The sequence below is a fragment of the Parasteatoda tepidariorum genome, chromosome 5, assembly GCF_043381705.1.
Source record: "Parasteatoda tepidariorum isolate YZ-2023 chromosome 5, CAS_Ptep_4.0, whole genome shotgun sequence".
In the NCBI taxonomy this organism is placed as follows: domain Eukaryota; kingdom Metazoa; phylum Arthropoda; class Arachnida; order Araneae; family Theridiidae; genus Parasteatoda; species Parasteatoda tepidariorum.
The window spans coordinates 7689291-7716794 of NC_092208.1; the positions used below are offsets into that span (position 1 = coordinate 7689291).

At 32.6% G+C, this 27504-nt stretch overlaps 2 protein-coding genes across 4 annotated transcripts in view; both read left to right on the top strand.

Moving 5' to 3' along the window:
- The window catches only part of LOC122272009 (uncharacterized), a 32678-nt gene extending 7873 nt beyond the window's left edge, over positions 1 to 24805 (top strand). The window contains exons 1-4 of one of the 3 annotated variants that reach the window (XM_071180957.1): positions 12039 to 12289; positions 19113 to 19300; positions 21752 to 21858; positions 23562 to 24405. In XM_071180957.1, the coding sequence (XP_071037058.1) occupies positions 12162 to 12289; positions 19113 to 19300; positions 21752 to 21858; positions 23562 to 23633 (495 nt within the window). In that variant the 5' untranslated portion in view covers positions 12039 to 12161 and the 3' untranslated portion in view covers positions 23634 to 24405. Of the gene's footprint in view, positions 1 to 12038; positions 12290 to 19105; positions 19301 to 21751; positions 21859 to 23561 lie in introns of those variants that run through there. The other 2 variants (XM_043054940.2, XM_071180956.1) reach the window with 2 other exon arrangements.
- Positions 23657 to 24193, top strand: LOC107451084 (holothin acyltransferase-like). The gene has a single exon (XM_016067070.3). The coding sequence runs from the start codon at positions 23657 to 23659 to the stop codon at positions 24191 to 24193; it is 537 nt and encodes a 178-aa protein (XP_015922556.3).
- Positions 24806 to 27504: the final 2699 nt, after the last annotated feature.

Here is a 27504-nt window from a genome sequence, read left to right on the forward strand (position 1 = left end):
TGATTTCTATAGACGATACTTATATAATTTAAATTAGTAATACTTATTCAGTCAATTTTTGGAAATCAGGAGAATTTTAATAGACCAGGAGAAACTGGCTTCCAGTAGAATTGGCAGCTGTAATTATATGATATCTAGAGAAATGATCAAAGAACATTCAGATATTAAATGTTATTGATGTTGTTATTATTTCTTGAATTATTTTAATCTGAAGTTGAAGATTTCTTCTTTCAGTTAGTTCCTCAATATTCCGTCATTGAAGAACATTTCTTCTTTCAGTTAGTTCCTCAATATTCCGTCATTGCAGAACATTTCTTCTTTCAGTTAGTTCCTCAATATTCCGTCATTGAAGAACATTTCTTCTTTCAGTTAGTTCCTCAATATTCCGTCATTGAAGAACATTTCTTCTTTCAGTTAGTTCCTCAATATTTCGTCATTGAACAACATTTCTTCTTTCAGTTAGTTCCTCAATATTCCGTCATTGAAGAACATTTCTTCTTTCAGTTAGTTCCTCAATATTCCATCATTGAACAACAGACCCAATTTTTTGAGTTTACGTGTACTAATGTTCAATTCCGGAGCCTTGTACTTTTGAACCTAATCCAGAAAACTCCCGGATCAAGTATTGGTAGAAATTTTGCGTTTGTGGATTGCTTTTTGATGGAGCAAACCCGCATTTGCGTTACATTAAGAGGAAAACCTAGTCTGACGGCAAGGTTACTCTAACCCATGATCCTTCTATCACTGAGGATATTTTACGTCAGCACTGTGGTCGGTGCAAGTCGAATGCGGAATTCGTATCAAATAACTATCCCTGGGATTTGAACCAGGTTTACCTCATTGGAAGGCGAACGCTCTATCCCCTTAGCCACCCATTGAATTATAGCTAATTCAATGGACAGGAGACACTTTTTTTTTTTAAATAACTAAATTAAAGAAAGGCGAAAATAAAATTCTAAATCTTTTTGGTATGAAACATATTTTACCCAAATTTATTACATTTCCTGAGCTCAGAAGCACGAAGTAACGAATAAAGCACAACAAATTCGCAATGATTTAATTGTACAATATCTTTTTCATTTATAGAACATATTTAAATGTTCATATAAAATTGAATATTAATTTCACAGCATGCAAATTTTAACTGATATATTTGTAAATAATACTTCAAAGAGGTGTGTACTTTTTTAATCTTAAATATAGAATACAATAAACATCCAGTCAGAATAATGCCAGATTTGCACAAAATTATGCAAAAAGATCACCTTTAACATATAATTTCAGATTATTTATTAAAGATGAAGCATGCTAGTATTCTAATAATATAAGTATTTCAAAAAAAAATGCTTTTCTTCAAATTGGTGAGTATCATTGTTACGTTCGGAAAGAGCAAAGAATTAATCAAAACCAACGAACGCCGATTCATTTTTTTGGTGCGGAAGCACTTGTGTTTCATTAGCAACAGCACTAGAATTTATCCAAATTTAAAGTAATTTTGGCTTCTTCTTTCCCTTCTACTGACCTAACTGTGTTATATTTTATTCTTTACAGGAATATTAATTTCAGACTTTTAACGTTTTGCTTAGCTTTTGGACGCACTCTGGAAATTGTTCAAAAATATGCATATTAAGAGAAAACGCTGTATAGTTCCTGACCAAATTATTAGATGTGTGGGGAATTAATTATCGACTATGTCAACCTTCATCTATCAAAAGGTACCTCGTGATGGATTCAAGTTAACATGTCTTATATACTATTGATTTGGTATTTAATATTTATAGTGGTAGTTACGCCACAGATGCACTATAAGATTCTATGTAAAACCTTAATTATCAGGTGATACTATACAGCTTTATTGTTTTTACGCGATAGAAATGGGTTTGCTCTTGTTTATGCTAGTGTACATCGCTGTGCAATGCGTTAAAAATGAATACAAATAAAAAGTATACAAAAAATCTCCATTACATGTATGTTTAAAATATGTTTATATGCATGTATATTTATGTGTGATATAAAAATATTGCATGTAAACTCTTGCAAAGCATGCAATTATTTAAAAACAGCAGCGTGTCTAATAATTTGATCTAATTATTACAATATAATAAGTAATACCTGATATAATAAATATTATATATTCATATAATAGATCGTCTAATTTATCCAATCGTCGAATTTATAATACATATCGCCTAATATGTAGTGAAAATGCTTGTATAATATCCTCGTCCTTTTATTAACTGAAAAATAATTTATTGGAGAACATACATTGAATAAGAATAATTTAAATAGAATCGTTACTGAATAGAATAAATTGATAACATTTACGAACTTTATTACCTTGGGTTAAAATTTCATTCATGCGTTTTCCTACAGTATTATTAACCAGTTTTGTCCCGACTTTATATATTGCAATGATACAAGAAGTGGTTTTATGGAAAAGGTGGTATTATCGAAATTAATTGGTTTTTCCACTGTTAGGGCATTCAAAAAGTCTTTGATAGATCAAAAAGTACTTGCTCCTTTTAATTCTAGTCAGAAATAACTAAATCATTGTGGTATCGGAGAATCTTTTAATTCACCCAGATAAATGAAAATTCTGAAAAAAGTTTCCCGCCACAATGAATGTCTTTGAAAAAAAGAACTGTCCTAAATATATGACGCTGGGCGTTAAACGGTTAAGTAATATCGTATATAACATGAGTACAAAATTGTGAGTAACATGAATATTGTTCGCAAAATTTTTTCAACTCGCTTAAAAAGTTCTCGAGATATAGTGAAATACTCAAAAAGTAAAACTAAGATTAAAGGATCCAAACATTAGAGCTCTCTTCTGATCAAACTATTGGGACCATATTTCCCAGATTGCGGCAACCTATTTCGGTGGTCAGAAATCCTAATCCGTCTAAAAAAGTTCTGTTTTTTCAGAGAAACTATGTTTTTGTGTCCGATTTTGTAATTAAAAATATTGTCTGCGCTTAGTAATTAACATATATTAGGTCTCCTCTTTGAGCCCTTAAGAGTTCTAAAACGCAAAGATCCGATCATTAGATCAAAAGTTATTTAAGGTGGTCTTCTTTTTTTCATTGCATGATCAGTGAAATATCAACACGTGAAGCCTAATTTGAAGATCGTAAAAGTTGGGGAAAGTGCAAATTAAATAAGCAGCAACAAAAAAAATAGACTTCATCAAAAAGATTGAAACCTTACTAACAAATGCGTAATTAATGATGTTTAATATTAATTTGAAAATTAATATTACTATTCAAAATTTCTAACATCATAAAACCATTTTTTATTCTATAAAAACTGTATCATACTTCCTCATCTTCAAATGATGGTCATCAGATTTTCTTCATCTTATTATAATTTATGAATTTAGAATATGTTCAGTTAAGCTATAAAGTATTTAAGTTGAAAACTTGAAAATATATATGTTATACCAACCAATCAAAATTCATTTCAAATCATCAGTACTTATATATTTAAATAGTACGCAATGGCTTCATACAATGCAACTGCAAAATCCGGTAAAATCCTAGAATAGCCCACCTCTGCGACCTCTTGAAATCACGCCAAATTGGCGATTATTGCTGGGATCAACACTGCATTTTGATTATTAGAAAAAACAATTTAAATTATTAGAAATTTATTAAAATATTTTTTAATAGAATAAAAAATAACTAACTTTAATATTTTCAACCGGCACCGCACGAAAAAAAACTGAAAAATGAAATAATAACGATGATTCTAACAGAAAGAGATCAGAATAAAATAAAAATAGGGTAGACTATATTTGAGCGTGCCTCTTGATTCTCGTCAAGTTGTGATCGCGGTTGATCGCCAAGCTGGGCGATGTTAAAACCCAATCGTGATTCTGATTGGCTTAGATTTTAGCGCTATTTTTAAATGTTCAACGGTATATGTAATTTCAGAGGTCCGTTAGTTCTACGTTGGATACCGGCTGATAAGGTTACTTTTGCTTCTGGTCAATAAAATCGAAGGTATGTGGGTAGTCATAAAAAGGGACTTTAGAAAAAAATGTTACCGCCAGTCCGTTACCACAGCCGCCATTTTGGATTCGTATTTCGCCGAATTTATGTGGCGATGGAGGTACACAGATTCTATTCATGATAGATTTAGACAGTATCTAACTGCTATTAGAGAATTCTGCTCACCTAAATCTGAGGATATTAAAGCTTAATGAAGAAGTGAGTTGTTTTTTTCCTTTTCTTTCTGTGCTTACTCCATTAATTTTTGTTTCGATTCAAAATGCATTTTATTAGGTTTATTCATTTTGCTTATATTGGGATCATTGCAATTTTAGAAAGTTATGGCTGATGTTTTGTTGAAATTTTCCAATGTTTTATTGAAATATCACTATGTTTTGGCAGCCATTCCTGTTACCACGGTGTTCCACGCAAACAGGAATGGCGCTAAACATAAGTCACCAATTTCGCCAAGGGGCACCCTCAAGTATATTTTTACCTAAAAATGAAATTAATAATAAATATAATAATAGATATAATAATAAATATAATAGTAATAATAAAGTTCAAAATAATCTTCCCGAAATATCTTCCGGAAACCTAGTTTGGCGAGATTTCAAAAACTTGTTTGGCGATATTTAAAAAAAATCGCCATATGGCGGGCTATTCTAGGATTTAAACCAAAATCGGACCAATTGCTCTGAAATTTCTTAGTAGTGTTCATTTAGTAATTATCTTGTTTGCAATATTATTTAAACAAGGATGTTTAAAGCGAAGACTGGGTAAGTTTTATTCAAATTAAAGTACAGATATTTCAATCACATTTTACTATTTACATTAAAGTATTTAAAATAATTTCAATTTAATAAAACTTGTTGTTAATATGCAAATAAAATCTCATTTTTCCTCTCCTTCTCAAATAAGTTGCGCGAGTTGCGTGATGTAATACAGCGAGTTCCCGATAGGGGAAATAGATATATATTTGTTGAAGAAGCGGACTAGTTGTTGGTAATGCCCAGAATCGGAGTTAGTTCGGAGTTCGACGTCCAAATTGAGAAGGTTCTCTTGATTTTGATCCTGTGATTTTGCGATAGTCGGTCCCATCCGCGCAGGCAACTGATTTTCAACCGTGCCATCCGGCACATTGGATTACTTCTTACAAAAAAGGTCTTTTTCAAGACCATCAACCAATCTCACCATTGTCTTCTTCAAGGCATTCAACTCATCTACAAATGTATGTTTGATTTTTTATACTATTCGATTGTTCAATTATTCAATTACTTGTTTTATAATTCATATCTAAGCTATCACGGAGAAACTTTCCGCCACACGGCTCTTGCCGTCGAAGGCCCACTGGGCGCTGGCGTGACTGTTATCCAGGAGGCTAGGCCTATTTAACGGCGCAGAATAACTGCCCTGCCTAGTGATTAGCTTCGCGATCACTCATTATTTCATTCTTAACACCTATTAATCGTATTGTATTATGGCTAATCTCCATATTAGAGAGCAATCGATGATTTATTTCGGAACTAATTCTCTCAGAGAGAAATATTTAGATGAGGTAGCGGAAATACAGCCTCAAATTGAGAGGCTCAGAACTGAAGAGCAGTGCCCATGCACTAAACATAGAATTAAGGAACTTGAAAGGAAGCGTGAATTCCTATTAAACCTCATAAGCTGCACAAATAACAACTTCGAAAAAACAAATCCCGAAAAACCTAACCTTTCATTGGGATTTTATGATGACTTAAATACGAGTCAAGATGATAAAAACAATATGGCGCTTGGAAAGACGCCACGTGAATCAAATGCAACTCCCACGGGAGAGGATTTTACTATTATTACTAGAAGAGCCAAGCCCAAACCTCCTAAAAAACAAATCCCAATTGAATTAAATAATAAATTCAACAAATTAATTGATCAAAATAATGAAAATCATCAAATCGCATCTAAAATCCCTGTTAAAAATTCGACACTGAAGCCCGGCCCACCAAAGATATTTACGGCCAATCACAGGACCGAAACACCCAAGTCCTCAACCAATGGCAACCAGCCATTGATCCCCAGGAAAATAATTCTCGAAAACATCAAAGAGAGAAATTCAAAGCCAAAACGAAGATTATCGGGGGAATTTAATTATTCCTCCAAAAAATTAAATGACAAAAATAGCGACAAAGAAATTGAAAATGAGGAAAATGATTTCCCCCCACTTCCCCCAAAGGGAAATGATGAAATCATGGACACTTATACACAGGAACACAATGACTACCCTAACATAATACCAACCCAAAACAACAGCCAAAATTACGTAAATGGGGCAAAATTTATCTCCAAAAATAGAACCCCCCCCCCAATCATCATAAAAGATACAGAATTTATTTGGAACAATTTTGTAGAGGAACTAAAAAATATCGGCGTAACAGACTCTAACTATCATGGGTAAATCTTACCCAGATAGCTTCAAAATCTATGCACATGACAATGATACCTGTCAAAGGATCATTAACCTACTAATTATTAAACAGATTAAGCACCACGCATTCATAATCCCGGATAATAAAAAACTTAGAGTAGTTATAAGGGGAATACCCCGCAATATAGATAGAATGAGAATAGAAGATGAACTCAAGGATATTCATGAGCTTAATGCTACAGTCACCCAAATGACTAGGAGGAGAGAAGGTAGTAAAACACTACTCCCACTCTTCCTTGTCACCCTCCCGGCGTGCGATAACTCAAAGAAAATATATGACGTAAAAAGAATCATCAACCTCGATATTACTATCGAAAGATACCGCGGAAAACCTGGCCCATCCCAATACCATAGATGCCAACAGTATCACCACTCGGCAAATTTTTGCCATCATGAACCTAAATGTCTCAAATGCGCCGATAGTCATTTTACATATGAATGCACAAAACTATCAACAACTAAGGCTACATGCGTATTATGTAATGGCGACCAAACGGCCAATAATAGTAAATGCCCAAAAAGACCTACTTATATTCCAAAAAATACAAAACCGAACCCTCGTCCACAATTTTATCCCAACAGAATTATGACAGGAAAATCATATGCAGACACACTAAAAAACCTCGAAAGAGAAGAAACAGAATCAATTAAAAACCAACTAGATGATACACTATCAGATGCTTAAACAATAATAAACCAACTCACATCACTCTTAAGCATTTTTAAAGAACTAAACATTGATCAAAAACTATCGCAATTAATATCAGTCAGTAGCTCAATTCCCAATAATGTATAATACACCAAATAACGTAAAAGCAATAACTATCACCCTGTGGAATGCAGACGGATTAAAATACAAAATTGACGAATTAAAAGTTTTCCTACTGGAATTAGACATAGACTTATGTCTAATCACAGAAACACATCTTAACCCACAAACAAATTTAAACATATCAAATTACGACACATTTAGATGTGATCGTACCAAATATAAAGGCGGCAGGGCCGCGATACTTTCCAAAAGGCATCTGAACGCCAATTATTATAACTCCAATAATAATAATGGCTATGAACAAATTACAATTATTATCCAGCTAAACAACAAGCAATATAAAATCACATCATTATACAACTCACCGAATAATACCCTCAATGATATAGATATAAATAGCCTGTTTAATGATAATACAGAAACCATCGTTGGTGGTGATTTCAATAGTAAGCATACTATTTGGGGATGCCGAAATAATAATAGAAATGGTATAGCCCTCCACAAAATTACGACAAAAAATAATCTAAAAGTGATAGCCCCCATATCACCCACATACTACCCATGTTTCACTAACCACAGACCAGACATACTAGACTTTTTTTATTACCAACTCCAAAACTACCCTTATTGCAGACCTTATGAATGATCTATCATCAGATCACATGCCAGTAATTGCTACAATACCAGGAAAAGTGAACAGTTCTAAACAAACTATAAAAATAACAGATTGGCAACTTTTTTCTAATATATTTAAAATAACAGACCTGCCAGAGACCCAAATAAATAACCCAATAGACATCAATAACTCTATCTTTAATATTAACAAGAAAATACTAACTGCCCATAAAGAGGCTACACAAGAAAAGATAAAAATTCCCCATTATATGAAGCTACCTCCACACATTAGGCAACTAATTCAATATGGAAGCAAAATTAGGAAAAAGTGGAGAAAATCCTTCGATCCACAACTAAAAACAATCATAAATAATCTCAATAAACAAATTAAAAAACAATGCCAAGAACACCGGAATGAAACCTGGGCGGAAAGATTAGAATCATTAAATACGGATGATAATTCCCTCTATAAACTCACAAAAAATCTCAAAAATAATAAAATTATCAATAAGCCAATTCACGACAAACAAGGCCTAGTGTACACGGCCCTTGAAAAGGCCGAGGCATTCACAGATACCATGGAAGATCAATTCTCGGAAAACACGAATAACTGCGATGAAGACTTCGAAAATATTGTACTCAATGAAAACAGACTATTCTTTAACAATAATAGGCCCAACAATAACCCAGAACCTACAGATTTTAATGAAACAAACACTGTAATCAAAAAACTCAAATCTAACAAGGCACCAGGGGGTGACTTAATAACGAATAAAATGATAAAAGCCCTCCCTCAAAATATCATTAATAAACTCATCATTATTTTCAATAAATGTCTAGCATTTTGTTACTACCCAGAAAAATGGAAAGAAGCAATAATTATACTTTTTCCCAAACCACTTAAAGACCCAGTCATGCCACATAATCATAGGCCCATTAGCTTATTACCTACACTAAGTAAAATCCTTGAAAATATTATATACAATAGACTTAAAGATAAATTGCATTTGCTTCCTGATGAACAATATGGGTTCAAGAGCAAACTCAATACAACCAAACAACTAACTAGAATAATTGACTTCATTGGCCAAGGACTTAAAAACAAACAAAAAGCTGCATTTCTAATGCTAGATGTTACCAAGGCATTTGACAGGGTCTGGCACGCTGGCCTTCTTAATAAATTAATAAACCTTAATTTTAACCCAGATCTTATATTTTTACTTAAATCATACCTCCACCATAGACACTTCAAAATCCGATTAAATAATAATACTCTATCAACTAAAAGAATCATTAAAGCGGGAGTTCCCCAGGGAAGCATAATGGGACCAATTCTCTACTTATTTTATACTATTGACTTCCCAGTAGACAAAAACGATTATAACAGTCTGACGGCCTTCTTTGCCGATGATACAGGCATTATCGTTAAGTCTAAATCATTACCCAACGCCATTAATAAATTACAAGAAAACATCTATAATTATGAAAACTGGTGCTCTAAATGGAAAATCGATATAAACGCCCAGAAATCTTATCTCCTCTTAATTAAAAAACCCAGAAACAAAGTAATACAACAAAATCTTACATTCTTCGATAATGATATACCAATAGTCGATAAAGCGACTTATTTAGGACTAACAATCAACAAAAATCTCAACTGGAAACTATATCATAGCAAAAGCATATAGCATTTATAATAAACTCAAATGTCTTTTAAAACCCACATTCTAAATTATCTCTTAAGAATAAAAAATTCATTTATATTACATATATTAGACCCATATTAACATATGCATCACCAGCCTGGTGCAATTTAAATAAAGCACAGGCAAAAAAAGCTCAATGTATTCCAAAATAAAATGTTGCGTAAACTCTGCGGAGTTCCATATTACATCAGAAACAATGCTATTCATAGAGACTTTAAATTAAAAACCTTAACCGAAACTATCACAGATATCAATATTAACTTCTTCAATAAAGCAATAAATTGCGATGTTGCGAACTACAATAAAAATTTTTCAAACTGAAATGTATATTGAGGATAGTAAAATTAGACCGATAGCGCACTTCCTCACGAGTGACGCAATTCTTTCGAATAATTTTAAAATTGCACAATTTAAACCCTGAAATCTAATTTTCTCCTTAATTGAATTAAAAAAGGCCTTTTTTTAGGGCCTAAATTTATCTTCAAATTTTCCTAGTTCACTAATACACAACTATCAAAACTGGCGCTACAAAATTACTTGTACCCAGGAAATTCTAGCCCCGCCCAGATCCCAACTACTGGACCAATCAGATCTTAGCACCACCCCAATATGATCTTAATAGTTCTTTTGCTTAATCTTTTCCCTTCTAGATTCCACATCAAGACAGAAACATCTAAAGACCAACAAGTTGAAGATGAAGCGGCAACAATGATAATATGGTTTTGGCCCTCGGAACTTACTGGAGTAATCAGTATGGCCCTAAGGCTGGAAAGTTTAGAGACCCCTGCTCTAGACTGTGTTTGTTGTCCCTAATTAATTACTTATCAGGATTTCTTATTGAAATTTAATAATTAAATTTGGGCTTTCTAGCAATATGTGTGCTCATATTTTCCATGAATTCTGCTGGCTGCTCTTCTTTGACCATGCTTATAATCTTTTATCAGTTGAAAATTTAAGATATAAGAAGTTGTAGTATTTGGCAGGAAACGCCTATTGTCTTAAGTAAACATCTTACAAGTTAGAACGGATTTCCAGGTTGCACGGGTTTAGTTTTTTTAAAAAAAAAAAAAATTCAGATTAGGGGTTTGTTTAGAGAATAGAAGATTGGATCCTAATAATACCCTTTATTTGAAAACCTTTTAATTCCTTAATTTGCACAACATAAATAAAAAAAAAATACTTATTTTATGTCACTAACGTAATAATATTAATTTTTAAATAATATTTCAGAAATATAACTTTTTATCAGAAGAGCAGCACTTTATGTTCGTTAAAAAAAAAAATGATTTTAAGAAAAAAGTATAAATAGCTTAAAAAAAAGGGGGTGGGTCGTTCAAAAGTGAAGCAACCTGGACGGGTGGGGGTCCCCTCCAAAAGGTCCCACCTTATCGTGGTGGAGGGGTTTAAAGCTCCTATTTGTTGAATAACTCGATAGAAATCTTTTTTCTTCGAAGTTCTGCCATAAAGATTGTTTGATGAATGGGAGATAACCAAGTGGACCAATGTAGATCGAAAGAAATAACACAGAAAATGTATTAAGAATTCTAAGTGTGTCGCCGTTTGGAAATTGCTTATAACTGATAACGTTTATCGCCCAGACAGAGAATTTCTCTTATTACATAACCCAACTTTTTTCACCATAAAATAGGAGTCTTAATAAATTCACCGTCACAAACGAGTCCTAATTAAATTCATGACCCATAAGATAATAATATTAATAATAAACCCGTTTCTCTATAGATTAGAAATCAGAAATGGTGACCCTTACTAATATGAAATTTAAAGCGAAAGTTAACCCTGATATGTTCATGGGGCAAAATAAAGAAAATTAACTAACTGAATTTAAATAGTGTTAATTAACTGATGCTTTGAGTTATTTCTTTCTCTGAATAAACATACCTTTATTTCAATGGATACCTGACTACCAAAGAAAGATTTCACAAAACTCGTTAAACATTGACACCAAACGGAAGTGATGAAGAAATCACCAAGCCTTCATATGATGAAATGTTGAAATCATTTGAAACAATTCGATAGTAGATAATGCACAAGAGAAATGTGTATCAATTGCTATTTTAATTATGTCTAGTGTTTGTGAATTTAGAACCTGTTGTGCATTGTTTAAGTATTTCGGATGGTGATTTTTCTACTTAACGAATTTTCCGCATAAGGATCTTTTTATCGCCATTTAACGACTTCGTTAAATAGAGATCAGACTGTATTTAAGGTATCGATATGAAATCATTGAGTTAAGAAAGAATCAAGTCGAAAATCTATCGCAAAACTATAAAAAATGACTTGCTGTTTATAAGCAACAGCGATTAAATAACCGTTAGTTAAATGTACGGTTTTACCTCTACTACGAAAATTATTGGGTAAATGAGTAATTGTGGTTCCAATTAAAAAGATGAAACTAGGAAAGACTTTTTATCATTAGCAGTTGACATTGACTTGTTTGGGGAATATAAACCTAAAAACATTTCTTTAATTAGGTTATGCAATCACCCAATATCCATTCTACGTTTTATCACTCATAGTCGTATTAACTGGTCCAGGTGAAGTAGTTACTACAAATTATTAAAAGTTATTTCTCTTGAATTTTGTCAAATATGATGGCGGTTAAAGCTTTTATTCCAATCTTGGCTAACTCACACTTTAATTTAAACTTTCAGATATCATGTGTTAGAACTATTTCAAAGCCTCTCAATTTAGCCACGAAACAACTAGTGAAAGGTAAGTTTATTGAAAATCGAAAAAAATATGAAGGTGATTTCGAGAATTGAAGTTCATTTCTTGCTTTCAAAATTGCTCACGTTTGTTTCAGAAATATTACTTAAATTTGAATTGAGTTGATTTAATCGAACTGTTTTAAATATATATGTCACTTTCATATTGTTATGTATGTATGTATATGTAATTTTCATAACGTGATAGAATTGATTATTTATTATTATTTTTAATGTGCTTAAAATGATGTATTCTAATTTATTAGCAATTTTGTTGTGATATAAAGTGTTAAGGGGTCATCTTCCCATATTGAAATCTGGTGTAATATTTATTTATACTTTAAACATTAGTTCATTAAATATTAAAATTTCTAATTTTATTTCCTTTCAATGATAAATGTTTTTCATTTGTTGACAGGAAAATTAAAACAGCATATAATTTTTTTAAATAAAAATATACATTTTAATTAAATATTGAAATATATTTTTTCGCTAAATATGATTTTTTTAAAAATAAAAGGTGATGATTTTTAAATTATCAGGTTGCTTTAGTGGGCTAAATTCTTTCTGGCACATAATAAAATACTTTCAAAAATTAAAGGAATTTTATGAAAAATTTTTGTATCTCATTTTCATAAAATTACTTCAATATTATTTAATTTTTTCAAGCTGAAATGAAAATAATTTTCCGTTAAATTAAATCAAAGTAATTCATGAAATTTATAAAATTTTCTTTTCTTTATTTCTTATACATTTCAATTACATGAAATAAATAAGCATTTTCAGGAGAAACATTTAATTATTAACTTAAATATCTTTATTATATTTAAATCAGAATATTAAATCATTTTTTTGAAATAAAATTGAAAAAAAAACATTTTTCCAGCTAAAAAATTTAAAATTAATGAACAAAGTTTCTTTAAGAGTTATGAATTCAAAATATAAAACTAAACATTTTTCAGTTTAAAAAAAAATGAAGGATTCAAACTAAAATTAAAAAAAAGAAAAACACGTTACCAAAAAAAGAAAAGAAAAAAGAAAACAAAGAATAAAAAAAGAAAAACACATTAAGAAACCAAATCAAAATGAAATTTCGATGATTTTTTTCCTATTTAGTACATTAAGTTATAGATAATTTAGTAAATAAGTTATAAACATTGTATTATATAAGCACTAATTTCTTAAATGCTTTTATTTTTATCGTGTAAAAACAAAGATAAAAAAGAAGTAAAAAAAAACACAGGTTATCCATTGGAAAAATGGTTGTTGGCTATTTTTTTTCAGTTTGAACTGCAGGTTAGAATTTCTGATTCTTAATTAAAGCAATAAAAACAAAAGTATAGTTCAAATGATTAAATTCTCTTTTATTCACAACTCAAGAAGTATTTATGGGATCTCACTGGTCCCATACCTAAAAAATAAACTCACCAACTTAATGCATAACAAAATTAAAAGTGAAAAAAAGAATTTTAAAAACTAGTGGGCTACGTCCCCTGCTCGCTAACGCTCGCAAACCCCCGAAAATTGCTACGCAATCTTATATGGTTTGCCTTGGAAACCAGGCTCGCTTCACTCGCTACTAACTTAGGTGCGTTGCAAATGCACAAAATTCTAAGAATTCAAAACAATCATTCAAATCCATATAACAACTTTCTTTAAAAAAAAATTTACATCTTTTTAAAAAATGCTAAGTCATTAAAATAAATTTGAATTAAAATAAATGACATGTAATTCGTTAAGCATATTAGAAATGTGCTTTATTCGTGATATAAATCAAAAATCGTCAAATAAATTCGTAATATATAAATTCGTGAAAAAAATCGCTTTCGACAAAATACTAAAATAGAGATCTATCGACAAAGACTACTTACTTCTGCCTAGCTTATTAGTATGTGATTGCCGCAGCTGATAGGGTGAATTTCGGAAGAGATCACATTTGGCGAGAATGCTCTCTCTGGTTATTTCCGTTTCCGTTTTTAAAAGCGCTATATGTTGAGCAACCTCAACTAGATTTGGCATGTGACTAATTTTGACCAATAAGAAAATTACTATAATTCTAATTTATTAATCTGGCAACGATATGTTTGCTTTCTCTTCTTCTATGCGAGCTAAAATCGCATTAACTTAGAACTGAAAGCTTAAAAATTCATATGTTTTACTTTAAAAAATGGCTTCCCATACAAAAATCAATATTCGCCAGCAATATCCACCCCTGAATGCAATTACAATAAAATTCAGGAAGGAAAATCAAGGTTGTCTATAATTATTTTCATTGCAAGCATTTTTGGGACTAATTAAAACCTTGGGTTAATTACAACCAAAAAAAGGATATTTGCTTATTCAACCATAATTACTAGTTAGAAGCGTCTAGTTCTATTATAATGCTACTGTTGATTCTAATGCTACTGTAGTTCTATTATAACGATTAAGTTGAAATTAAAATGATCAAATTTTGCGTTACACACAAAGAAAAACTACGAAAATGTTTTTCGGATTGCTTGGTGGTAGTTGTATTTCAGCTAAATGTTCATTGTTATCTCAATGAAATTATTTTTTCATAATCAATAATTTTTATTATTAATCAAGCCTAGCCGTTGTGGCTCAGAATATCTGGAGTCTCCTTGAGGTCAGGCTAACCGTGGGAGGTTCTCGTGGTTTTTCGCTCCATGTTACGAAAATGACGGTTAGTTCCATCAAAAAGTCCACGGAGGCAAATTTCACTCAGTACTTGATACAGGACTCTCCTTGTCGTCTGGGTTGGATTTAAAATCACAAGACTACGGAGTTGAACATCAGTAGTCGTAAACACAAAATTAGGTCAGCTGTTCGACGACGGTTATAAAATTATGAATTAGATAAATTATCATCCTTCTGAACATAACGAAAAGCTCTTCTTTTTAACTCAATCCGTAAAACAAAATAAGCCGCAATTTAAGTATCGAAATACAATTATATTTCTGAAAGCTATAAAAATATCCTATTTTAAATAAAAATTAAATTAAAATTATCAAACTTTATCTTTTAACCAATTCGAAAAACATTTTTGTAGTTTTTCTTAGCGTGTAACATAAAGTTTGATAATTTTAATTTAATTTTTATTTAAAATAGAATATTTTTATACCTTTCATAAATATAATTGTATTTCGATACTTAAATTGCGGCTTATTTTGTTTTACGGATTGAGTTAAAAAGAAGAGCTTTTCGTTATGTTCAGAAGGATGATAATTTATCTAATTCATAATTTTATAACCGTCGTCGAACAGCTGACCTAATTTTGTGTTTACGACTACTGATGTTCAACTCCGTAGTCTTGTGATTTTAAATTCAACCCAGAAGACAAGGAGAGTCCTGTATCAAGTATTGAGTAAAATTTGCCTCCGTGGAGGATTTTTTGATGGAACTTACCCTCATTTCCGTAACACGGAGCGGAAAACCACGAAAACCTCCCACGGTTAGCCTGACCTCAAGTAGACTCCAGATCTTCTGAGCCACAACGGCTAGGCCTGATTAATAATAAAAAATTATTGATTATGAAAAAATAATTTCATTGAGATAATAATGAACATTTAGTTATGAACATTATGATGAACATTAGAATCCAATTACCGCCAAGCAATCTGAAAAGCATTTTCGTAGTTTTCTTTGCGTGAAATGCAAAATTTGATAATTTTAATTTCAACTTAATCATGGCTAAAATAATTTATTTTTGTAACTTTTATAAACATTGTTTTTCGCCGATACTTAAATTGCGAGTTACTTGAATTTTTGGGATGAGTTATAAATATAAACAAAAAAGATATAAAGAGCATCTCGTTATATTCACAAATATAATTGGCTGTCTGTCAAAGATGCTAAAAAAGGATTCATTTTATAAAAAAAAATGCATTACGATTCCTGAACATTAAGCTGGAATTCTTTAAGCGTCAAGCAATCTGAGATATTTTCGTGGTTTCCCTTCACGTGTAGCGCAAAATATGATTGTTTTCTTTTAAAAAATATAATAAAATAAAAATTTAAAAGAAACATAAGGGCAGCAATGTTTAAAGATTTACATTAATTGTGAGTTATTTTATCTTTCTTCCTTGTTAAAACAAAATGAAGAGCATTTGATCGAGGGCAATTCATTAGCAGGGTAGATAGTCTTTTGCGGACGTTGAGAAATGATTTGGCAGATTTCTAATAAATGCTACGAATATTTATTTTGATGAAAAAGATTTTTATTTTTAATTCTCATAGAAAAATCAAACAAATTTACAGTAGCATTATAATAGAACTAGACGCTTCAAACTAGTAATTATGGTTGAATAAGCAAATATCCTTCCTTTGGTTGTAATTAACCCAAGGTTTTAATTAGTCCCAAAATTGCTTGCAATGAAAATAATTATAGACAACCTTGATTTTCCTTCTGGAATTTTATTGTAATTGCATTCAGTGGTGGATATTATTGGCGAATATTGATTTTTGTATGGGAAGCCATTTTTTAAAGTAAAACATATGAATTTTTAAGCTTTCAGTTCTAAGTTAATGCGATTTTAGCTCGCATAGAAGAAGAGAAAGCAAACATATCGTTGCCAGATTAATAAATTAGAATTATAGTAATTTTCTTATTGGTCAAAATTAGTCCCGCCTACAAACTCCAATTTCACCGGAATCGTGCGGAATGGCGATTTCGATTCCGGATTCCGATATGCTCATGTTGCGGCAAAGTGGGTTTTACGAAATTGGCAATCCGATGAAAGCTAGTTTCCGATCGGAATCGCTTCCGAGTGGAATAAATTTCGATAAGTTGGTAATAGGGTAATTAGTAGTAATAAGTCGTAATTATTTCGAATCCCATTTCGGCAGGTTTAAGAGTAAGCGAAATCTAGATTCCGACAAGCGTTTGTTTATTTTAGTGATCAAAATGGCACTGATTTCTGTCATTGCTACCGATTAAAGCCAATCTGAAAAACATTTTTGTAGATTTTCTTAGCGTGTAACGCAAAATTTGACAATTTTAATTTAATTTTATTTAAAATCGGGTATTTTTATAGCTTTTATAAATATAATTGCATTTTGATACTTTAAATGCGGCTTATTTTGCTTTACGGGTAGAGTTAAAAAGAAGAGCTTTTCGTTATATTCAGAAAGAAGTTCGTTATATTCACATTATGTATTTCATAATTTTTATCAGTCGTCGAACAGCCGACTTAATTTTATGTTTACGACTACTGATGTTCAACTCCATTGTCTTGTAATTTTAAATCTAATCCAGAAGGCAAGGAGAGTCTTGTATCAAGTATTGAGTGAAATTTGCCTCCATGGAGGCCTTTTGTTGGAACTAACCCTCATTTATGTTACATGGAGCGGAAAACCACGAAAACCTCCTACGGTTAGCCTGACCTCAAGGAGACTCCAGATCTTCTGAGTCACAACGGCTGGGCCTGATTAATAATAAAAAATGATTGCTTATAAAAAATAATTTCATTGAGATAATGTTGAACATTTAGTCGAAATTCTACTACCGCCAAGCAATCTGAAAAACATTTTCGTGGTTTTTCTTTGCTCTTAACGCAAAATTTGATAATTTTAATTTCAACTTAATCATGGTTAAAATAAATTATTTTTACAACTTTTATAAACATTGTTTTTCGCCGATACTTAAATTGCGAGTTACTCTGATTTTTGGGATGAGTTAAAAATATAAATACGAAAAATATAAAGAGCATCTCATTATATTCACAAATATAATTGGCTGTCTGTCAAAGATGCAAAAAAATGATCCATTATATAAAAAAAATTCATTACGATTCCTGAACATTAAGCTGGAACTGTTTAAGCGTCAAGCAATCTGAAAGATATTTTCGTGGTTTCCCTTTACGCGTAACGCAAAATATGATTGTTTTCATTAAAGGAAAAATAATTCAATAAAAATTAAAAAAGCAAACATAAAGGCATAAATGATTAAATATTTACATAAATTATGAGTTATTTTATCTTTCTTCCTTGTTAAAACAAAACAAAATGAAGAGCATTTGATTGAGGGCAATTCATTAGCAGGGTAGATAGTCTTTTGCAGACGTTAAGAACTGATTTGGCAGATTTCTTCATAATAAATGCTACAAATAATTATTTTGATGAAAAAGATTTTTATTTTTAATTCTCATAGGAAAATTTAACAAATTTACAGTTGCATTATAATAAAACTAGACGCTTCAAACTAGTAACTATGGTTGAATAAGCAAATATCCTTCCTTCGGTCCCAAAATTGCTTGGAATGAAAATAATTATAGACAATCTTGATTTTCCTTCTGGATATTTATTCTAATATGCATTCAGTGGTGGATATCGCTGGCGAGTATTGATTTTTGTACGGGAAGCCATTTTTTAAAGTAAATCGTATGAATTTTTAAGCTTTCAGTTCTAAGTTAATGCGATTTTAACTCGCATAGAAGTAGAGAAGACAAACATATCGTTGCCAGATTAATAAATTAGAATTATAGTAATTTTCTAATTGGTCCCCGCCTACAAACTTCAAATTCACCGGAATCGTGTGGAATGGAGATTTCGATTCCGGATTCCGATATGCTCATGTTACGGCAAAGATGGTTTTTCGAAATTGACAATCTGATGAAAGCTAGTTTCTGATCGGAATCGTTTCCGAGCGGAATAAATTTCGATGAGTTGGTAATAGGGCCCTAGTAGTTCTAGAGATAATCGACCCAGTCTGCAAATTCTCTTAATTTCTGACACCAGTGTAGAACAAGGGTTAACAGTTAACGTCATAAAATGAAAGCATCAAACGTTCTCTAATTATGTAATGTAATAAAGATAAAGAAACATTTCAGAAAAAAGAAGACCATCAACAGAGCAAGATATGCCAAAGCCCACATCGGATTATTACATCAGAGATATGACACAAGAAGACATTCCTAAAATTATGGAAATTAGAAAAAAATTGAAGATTCATGATTGCTACTCTTGCTTGCAGACGTGGAACAAAATCCATCCGCAGGGTATATTTTTAGCTGAAAACAAAAGAGGTAATAACTTTCTTTTTTGCATAAACTGCATCCTGCAAAGGGTGGTTAAAATTTAACCCGAGGAGTTTTTTGGTAAGATTTGAGTAAAATTTGAAACGAATATATTTTGATTGTATATGTTGATTGATATGTTGATTGATATTTTGATTGTATATGTTACTGTGAATGACCGAAACAGGTGTTTTTATTTTATAACCGTCGTTGAACATCGGACCCAATGTTTGGGTTTACAACTACTAATGTTCAATTCCGTAGCCTCGTAACTTTGAACTCAATCCGGAAGACAAGGGAACTCCCGAATCAAGTGTTGGGAAACATTTGCCTTCGTAGAGGACTTTTTGATAGAACTAACCCGCATTTGCGTTGCATGGAGAGGAAGATCACGAGAACCTCCAACGGTTAGCCTGATGGCAAAGGGACTCTTAACCACGTCTACCATTGAGGATATTTCACGTCAGCACTGTGTTTGGTGCAACGCGGATGCGGATTCGTATCGACCCACCATCGCTGGGATTCGAACCTGGTTCACCTCATTGGAAGGCAAGGGCTCTATTCCCATGAGCCACCACGGTTCGTAATTGGTGGTGGTTGACTTCTACCGGTGAATGTTGACAATCACATAGTTGCTTTCGTGAATGTAATATATAATGGGTCTAGTTAAGTGTCACTGCCCGGTATACATTTGCTTTTTATGACCTACACCAATGTTTTTTTAAGGTTCAGTGGCACTGCCTGACCTGCATTTGCCCGGTATAGACTACGCTGATGTTTTTTAAGGTCAAAAACCACTACCCAGTATGCATTTTCTCTGAACACTGATCTTTCTCCCAATCTATCCTCAGCAGATATTAAAATATCGAATAAATATAATAATATCAACGATTAAATTAAAATCAAATCGGTTATAATAAATATTTCGGACATTTACCACAGCGATTGTTGACATTCACCGGTGAAAGTCGACATTCTCTTGATCTCTGTACTTCACGGTAACATACAGTATATATTATTTCCGACGGAAAAAATAGCTTTAAATTTTCGCGTCCAGTGGCGCAGTAATAAATAAAAACGATAGTTCCAAAAAAAAAAAAAAAAAAAAAAAAAAAAAAAAAAAAAAAATTCAAAGGATAACATTAAATTTTATTTTCTTTTACACTAGTGTACTTCATAAACTTACCCTGTCGGTCAAAAATATGCGCTCGGTTACACGTGGTTTAGCAGTACAGCACATTCTATTGGCATAAATTCAAACGATTCTTTAGAGAAAAAACTCCCAGCCATATACGATCGTTATTAAATTTAATTGAAGTTTCGTTTGGAAGATATAAAAAATATCACGAATTACGAGGCGCTGATTATCGTCTGCTTAATTTTAACCATCCTGTATGATACTTTGCGCGAATGGGTCAAAGACTCTAACTGTTTCGCTTTAAATGCTTGTTTGCTAGATAAGAAAAGTGATCTCTGAAACAAAGAAAGAGGATCAACCGGTTTTATTACATGACGAGCTTCGCTTCTTGTTTTTACAAAGAAGGTAAAATCTTCAGAACCAGTTAATGTTTTTATGCAGAGCAAAGTTTTGGCTTTTTATGAGGCAAATGTTTACGTTTTTGATAGGTTAGGTTTTGCTATCGTAGGTTAGGCTATCTTAGTTTAGCTCGCTTACGTTTTTGCCAGCTTAACAGTTAGTTTAGTTTCCTCACAAAATGAAAATTTGACAAGTTGTCCATTGAATGGAGTTGCTTAACGTTATAATCCCGCAGTGGATTGATCGTAAAGACACTGTTCCCAGTGGAACACCGAAGTCAAGCATCACTGGCTGCTGTCAGTAAGCGGACGGGTGATAACTTTGTTCAGCCTGCTCAAGGATCGAGGGGGAGCGGTATCGGTCCTCATTAAACTGTTCTACCATAAAGTGCTTGACTTGGCATGTAGGTCGTCGGGCTACCAAAGAAGGGGAGCAATCCCCTCTACAGAGGATCAGAATTGCGATGGCATGTCTTCGAATCTACCTCAGGGATGTTTCCCAGACCTTCGCCAATAGCCCATTGTGCAGCTCTAGTGCGACGTAAATAAAGTATCTACGTACATACCTTAACGTTTTACGCGTTTTTCTCAATAAAGCTACAAAAATGTTGATTGTTTGCATCAAAAACGTATCACTAATATTTCCGAAACGAGCATCGATTTTATTCGATGCCTTATAGCGTGGGTTCAAAAGAGTAGTTAAGACTTTAAGGGGACTCTAGAAAAGTATTTTAAGGTTGTTTTCTAGAGGAGGGTTAAATTCATGAATTCTGGTATCGAAGAATTACTTATATTGCTGACTCAAAGTATGATGTTAACGAAGTTATACTATTAAAATTATTTATTTAAATTTTTTTTAAACATAAAGCTGATAAATATTTCATATGTATATCAATTTTTTTAACATGTTACTGATATTTTTAGGACAGATTGTTGCAACGGCTGCATTTGTTCACAATTCAGATGAAGTATGCATTGGCGGCCTTGTTTACGTTGATCCAGAATATAGAAATATCGGCCTAGGGAGAAAGGTAATGATCAAAGCATTTAAAAGCGTGTCCCGAAAAACGAAACGGTGTTATTGTAACATGTTTTGAATTTTTTTTGTCTACGTTGTGAAATTAATTACGAAATTCATTAATAGAGGGCGCTGGTGATTGAGACAAAAATATAAAACACTGTTTTCGAAATAGCTATCAATTGCTGCAACAACGTGAAGCTGTCTGAAAACGAAATAAATTCGATATACTTGGAAATATTTCAGTTTCAACAGTCTTATATGTTGTAAAAACATTGTTCTTTGGTTTGCGAAGCGCCATCTGTTGAGAAGCTAAATTAACAAATAACACAACTTCAGGAGCACCCATTTCTGCTCTTTCTAACAAACCGTTCGTTGTTTTTTCGTTAATTTATTTTAAATCGTCGGTTAATTTTGGGAATACCCGGTATTGAAAGGTGAAATACGATCTAGCAATTAAGCTAGTTGTGATGTCTTTAATTCAGTTTTCTTCTATAATAAATCGTCATATTTATTTCCCTTCACTTTTTTACTAGGAATCTGAGAATATTTTTCAATGGCTAGATTACGGCAAACCGTGTTTACACAGTGTTAAAAGATTTATATACATATCGCAGCAATAATCGTTGAACAAACGTATAAATTAACTTTAATCGATGCATTCACGCAGTTCAAAATTGATCCTCATTGAATTCCCTAGTGTTGGAACAGGGATCCCCTAACAATCTTAAATGGAAACCCTTTTATATTGTATATATGAACGGAGGTAGCATATATATTCTGTCAAATATATATTCTCTTCTATATATATATAAATATATATTCTGTATTCTGTTTCTCATCCCGGACTTAATTGGTTAATCGAAGCAAATTTTGTGCCTGTTCTTTAGTTATGGATAGTCACTGAATAGGAGTATCTATAGTTCGTCTGAAGTAAGAACTCCCCTAGCCATTCGTCTAGAACCATGGCGGTGACTATGGTAACGAGGTATAGAGTACAAAGAAATGCCATCAGTTTTGGGGCAATATTTGTAAATAAAATATGCGTCTGAGCGTCTCCCGGTTGGACGCATTTCCTATTCTTGACACTTTTCCATTCTTCGTTACACATTTTTGGTAAATCTTTTTTCCACTGACGCAAGTATATTCCGCTTTTTTTCCGTAAAGCCGTGATGGCTCAGGGGATAGAGCACTCGCCTTCCAATAAGGTGATCGGGTTCGAATCCCAGCAATGACGGGTCGATACGAAATCCGCATCCAGCTGGCACCGACCACAGAGCTGACTTCAAATATTATCAGTGGTAGACGTTTCATGGTTAGAGTCCCCTTCCAAGTAGCGCACATGCGGGTTAGTTCCATCAAAAAATTGTCCTCCACGGAGGCAAAATTTCTCCCAATACTTGATCTGATCCAGGAGTTCTCTTGTCTTCTAGATTGAGTTCAAAATGACAAGGCTACGGAGTGGAACATTGGTAGACATAAACCCTATATTATATAGTATTATTAACCCTATATTACTAGGTATTATATTTAATGACGGTTGAAAAATAAAAATTTTTTATGTGCTGTCGTTTAGAAAAAATAAGATTTGCCGAAAACATAATAAGCGAAGAGAGTGGAAAAGTGTGGAGAATGAAGAAATCGCGCTAGTTTGGGACGCATACTCAAAGAGTGCAGTGTTGTAATGTAATATAGATTATATAACTTTGATTTCAGGTTCTTGAACTAGGTGTAGGAGAAGTCAGCCAGGGTAGAATTTCCTTTGCGGAAATGCAGTCAAGAATATGACACAAGTCTATTGTGACATCGTGATGGGAGCCCCTAGAACCGACTACACCCTATTCAAGAATGAAACATCATGTTACGTCAATTACAATTCGCTCTCAGAAGATCTCCCACCAGGTGTCGCCCTAAGACCCTATCAAGACGATCACTTGGACTTGGTGAGCGCATACGACTACAACCTAATGGGCTATGATCGCAGACACCTGCTGGAATTGAGTTCTAGGGAAGAAAACAGTCAGACATTTGTAGCTCTGAATGGTAGGGAGTGTGTGGGTTTCGGTTCTGTTAAGTTGAGTTGCATGGGTGCTGCTCGAATAGGACCTCTCTACGCAGATGATGCAACAATTGCGGAAGCATTGTTGAAAAATCTTTTAAAATCATTTCCTCGAGGGAGAGGGATTATGATGGTGACACTGAGTAATAATTCTAAGGCGAATAATCTTATGACTAAGTTATCTGTACCTACAACCCAAGAATTGGTTCAAGTTTTTTCTGAAAGAATACTTGAAGTTGATACACATAAAGTTTACGCGCATTTTGATGTAAATTTCTGCGTCTTTTAAGCTTTGAAGTCCAGACCTACCTATCAAATGCACTATTTTATAGCGATGTATAAGCTGACGTTACTGCACTAACTTCTCAACTGGAAATTCATCAATGATCCACCAGATCCAAGGATCTTCCACGCTTTTCTATTGGGAAGGGAATACGAAACGCCCAATAGGAATAGTACGAATTTGTAAAATTTAATTTTAATTAAAAGTTTAATTTTCAATTAAGAGTTTAATTTGTATTCAATTATTTAATATCAGTCGAAAAAATTTGAATGGTAAGGTATGCATATTTTTTAATTTAGTTCAAAATATGCAAATTTTTTATATGACAGATTACAAATTTTGAACGAAATCTGTCGAATAGTTCTTGAGAATCTGTATATTTAACGTTTGAACATTGAAAAACTTAAAAGTACTCTGATCTCAACAATTTCCTTCAAATTTTGTATTTTCTTATTTAAAATTAAATTTTATAAAATGTTGTAAAAAATTGTTTACCTTTTTTTCGACTAAAGTTAATGTATATGTATAATAATGTATATGTATAATAATTAATTTTTAAAAAGTAAATTTTATATGGAATCGTCTTTGGATAATAAAATTTTGTAATTGTTTGCAAAACTTTTTCGATCCATTTCAAAAGTTCTGGAAATATTAGGAAAATGAGCAAAAAACTGATTTTAATATAAATGGTCCAAACATTCGACCTCCCACCTTCCAAAATAGGAAAAATTTCGATTAGGACCTTATTTTCCAAATTGTGGTTTCACTCCATATCATATTTTATAACCGTCGTTGAACAGCTGACACCAATTTAGGGTTTACGACTACTAACGTTCAACTCTATAGCCTTGTAATTTTGAACCAATCCAGAAGACAAGTAAACTCCTGTGGATCAGTGCCCCCAGAGGTATGATTTGTAATGGGGACATGGAGGACTTTGTGACCGAACAGATTTAACATGCATCAGTCACCATTTACTACACAGAGAGTCTTCGGCATGCGGGGATCGAACCCACGACCTGTTGGACATGGGCCCAGTATCCTACCAACCAGGCTATCCCGGCCTCCATATTTTGGGGGTTAAGAGCTGGAATCTGTCATAAAAAAGCATGTTTATTCAGAGAAAGCACGTTTTCATGCCAGATTACATAACTTAATGAATCGCTTGCTTTAATTCATTAGAATATTTAAGATTAAACATTCGGACCATTAACATTGAGTCATAGTACGTGTAAATCCGATCAGTAGATCAAAAGTTATTCAGAGTGTTTACTTTTTATTTTGCACACTGTACCTTTCTTTTATAGGTCATTTTGCCTTGATGGTTTAAAAACTAATCTTTGTAAAATTGGAACGTTTCAAAACAGTAAAAGTGTTTTCATTACTGAGTATTCTTTTGAATTGCAAAATAAATGATTTTTTTAATATGACATTTTAAAGATTACACCGATCGAGCTGTGTAGGGGTTAGGGAACTGCCCTTGCACCAGAAAGGTTCTGGGTTCGAATCCCGGGCAAGGCATGGATGTTCTTTCCTTCTCTGTACAATCTGTCCTTACTGTGGGAGCAACGTTGGCCCACCTAATATACTGCCCCTGCTTAAACAAATCTGCCCTTCACATGCCTGTATGACCTAGGTCATTCTCCAGGTGCGCATTGGAAAAAAAATTTAAAGATTACCGTTTGTAAATTTCGTTTGAAGTACAGTTGAAAGTGAATAATTCCGATTTTTTATCTTATCCTAGAATTCTGTTCATTGTTCAACTTTTCTGTGCGATTGTTAAAGATGCAGCCCCCGCACCACCCCAAGACAAAAACTTTGAAAGTAAAAATCAATAATTCCATCTTGAACCATTACATTTTTGATGGTAACGAACATAAGTAACCATTACCCCAATGTAGGAGTTTGGACGGATTTATAATGGTTCAACATAAGATTAGAAACTTGTTTTGATGGTTTGTTCGTGTTGAACCATCAGAAATTTCCATCATAGTTTCTTGGAAATCAAACGTTGGAACGATCTTGAACCACCGTCATCCTAACGTATGAATTCGGACTGATTTATGATGGTCCAACATAAAATCAAATTGCTTAGATGGATTCCCCAAAACCATCAAGAATTTCCATTAAATTATCATGGAAATGTATTGTTCTAACCATCACTGATTGATGGTCAATGAGAATCAAATTTCTATGTATATATCAAAATTTTCAATAAATACCTGCTGACTGGTTTCTTTCCTAGGCTGGGGTGGAGCCGGACCAGTAGCCAAGCTTTGCGCTATATGGTAAAGGGTCCATAACGACGCAGGTACATGTCCAACGCTAGGAGAAAAAAAAAGTATTTCCATTCAATTACAGTGATTTTCGTTAGTTGCGTCGCATAACCAATTAGAATTGAGTCCAAGTAATATAAGCCTGAAACAAACTACCTTAAACTAGTTTTCTATAGGAGGAAAAAATTAATCATAAAAACTTGTTAAGATTTGCATTTTTCGAATATTAGCGAATACTTTTGATATTTGGATTACCGTAAGGTTATGGGGATCTCCCAGTAACTCAAAAATTATAAGATAAAACATTATGCGTAGCTGCCAACGTGGATAGGAAAAAAATCCAGAAGATTTTACGAAATAATATAAATTTCATTATAATTGCTGCATAATGTACCAAATATTTTACGCACACGGAAGTTTAGAAATTTTTATAGACATCAAAATGGAAAAACTGCAATATTTTCCAGTTATGATTGACATTAGACATACCTCAAATGTTATGTATTATGTTTGCTCATAATTTCAAATATTAATAGGCATTCAATTCATCAAAGATAGTTGAAAGATTTTTATAACTAATTTAAAAAGAGAGTTCTGAATAAAAACAAGCTAAGCATTTTAAAACCAAAAAGTTATGCACTGATTTCTATAGACGATACTTATATAATTTAAATTAGTAATACTTATTCAGTCAATTTTTGGAAATCAGGAGAATTTTAATAGACCAGGAGAAACTGGCTTCCAGTAGAATTGGCAGCTGTCTAGAGATATCTATATGATATCTCTAGACATATGATATCTAGAGAATGATATCTAGAGATGATATGATATCTAGAGATGATATATATATGATATCTAGAGAAATGATCAAAGAACATTCAGATATTAAATGTTATTGATGTTGTTATTATTTCTTGAATTATTTTAATCTGAAATTGAAGATTTCTTCTTTCAGTTAGTTCCTCAATATTCCGTCATTGAAGATCATTTCTTCTTTCAGTTAGTTCCTCACTATTCCGTCATTGAAGAACATTTCTTCTT

Excerpts from the sequence above, each read along its gene's own strand:
- LOC107451084 (XM_016067070.3), top strand. The coding sequence starts at position 23,657 with ATGGGAGCCCCTAGAACCGACTACACCCTATTCAAGAATGAAACATCA.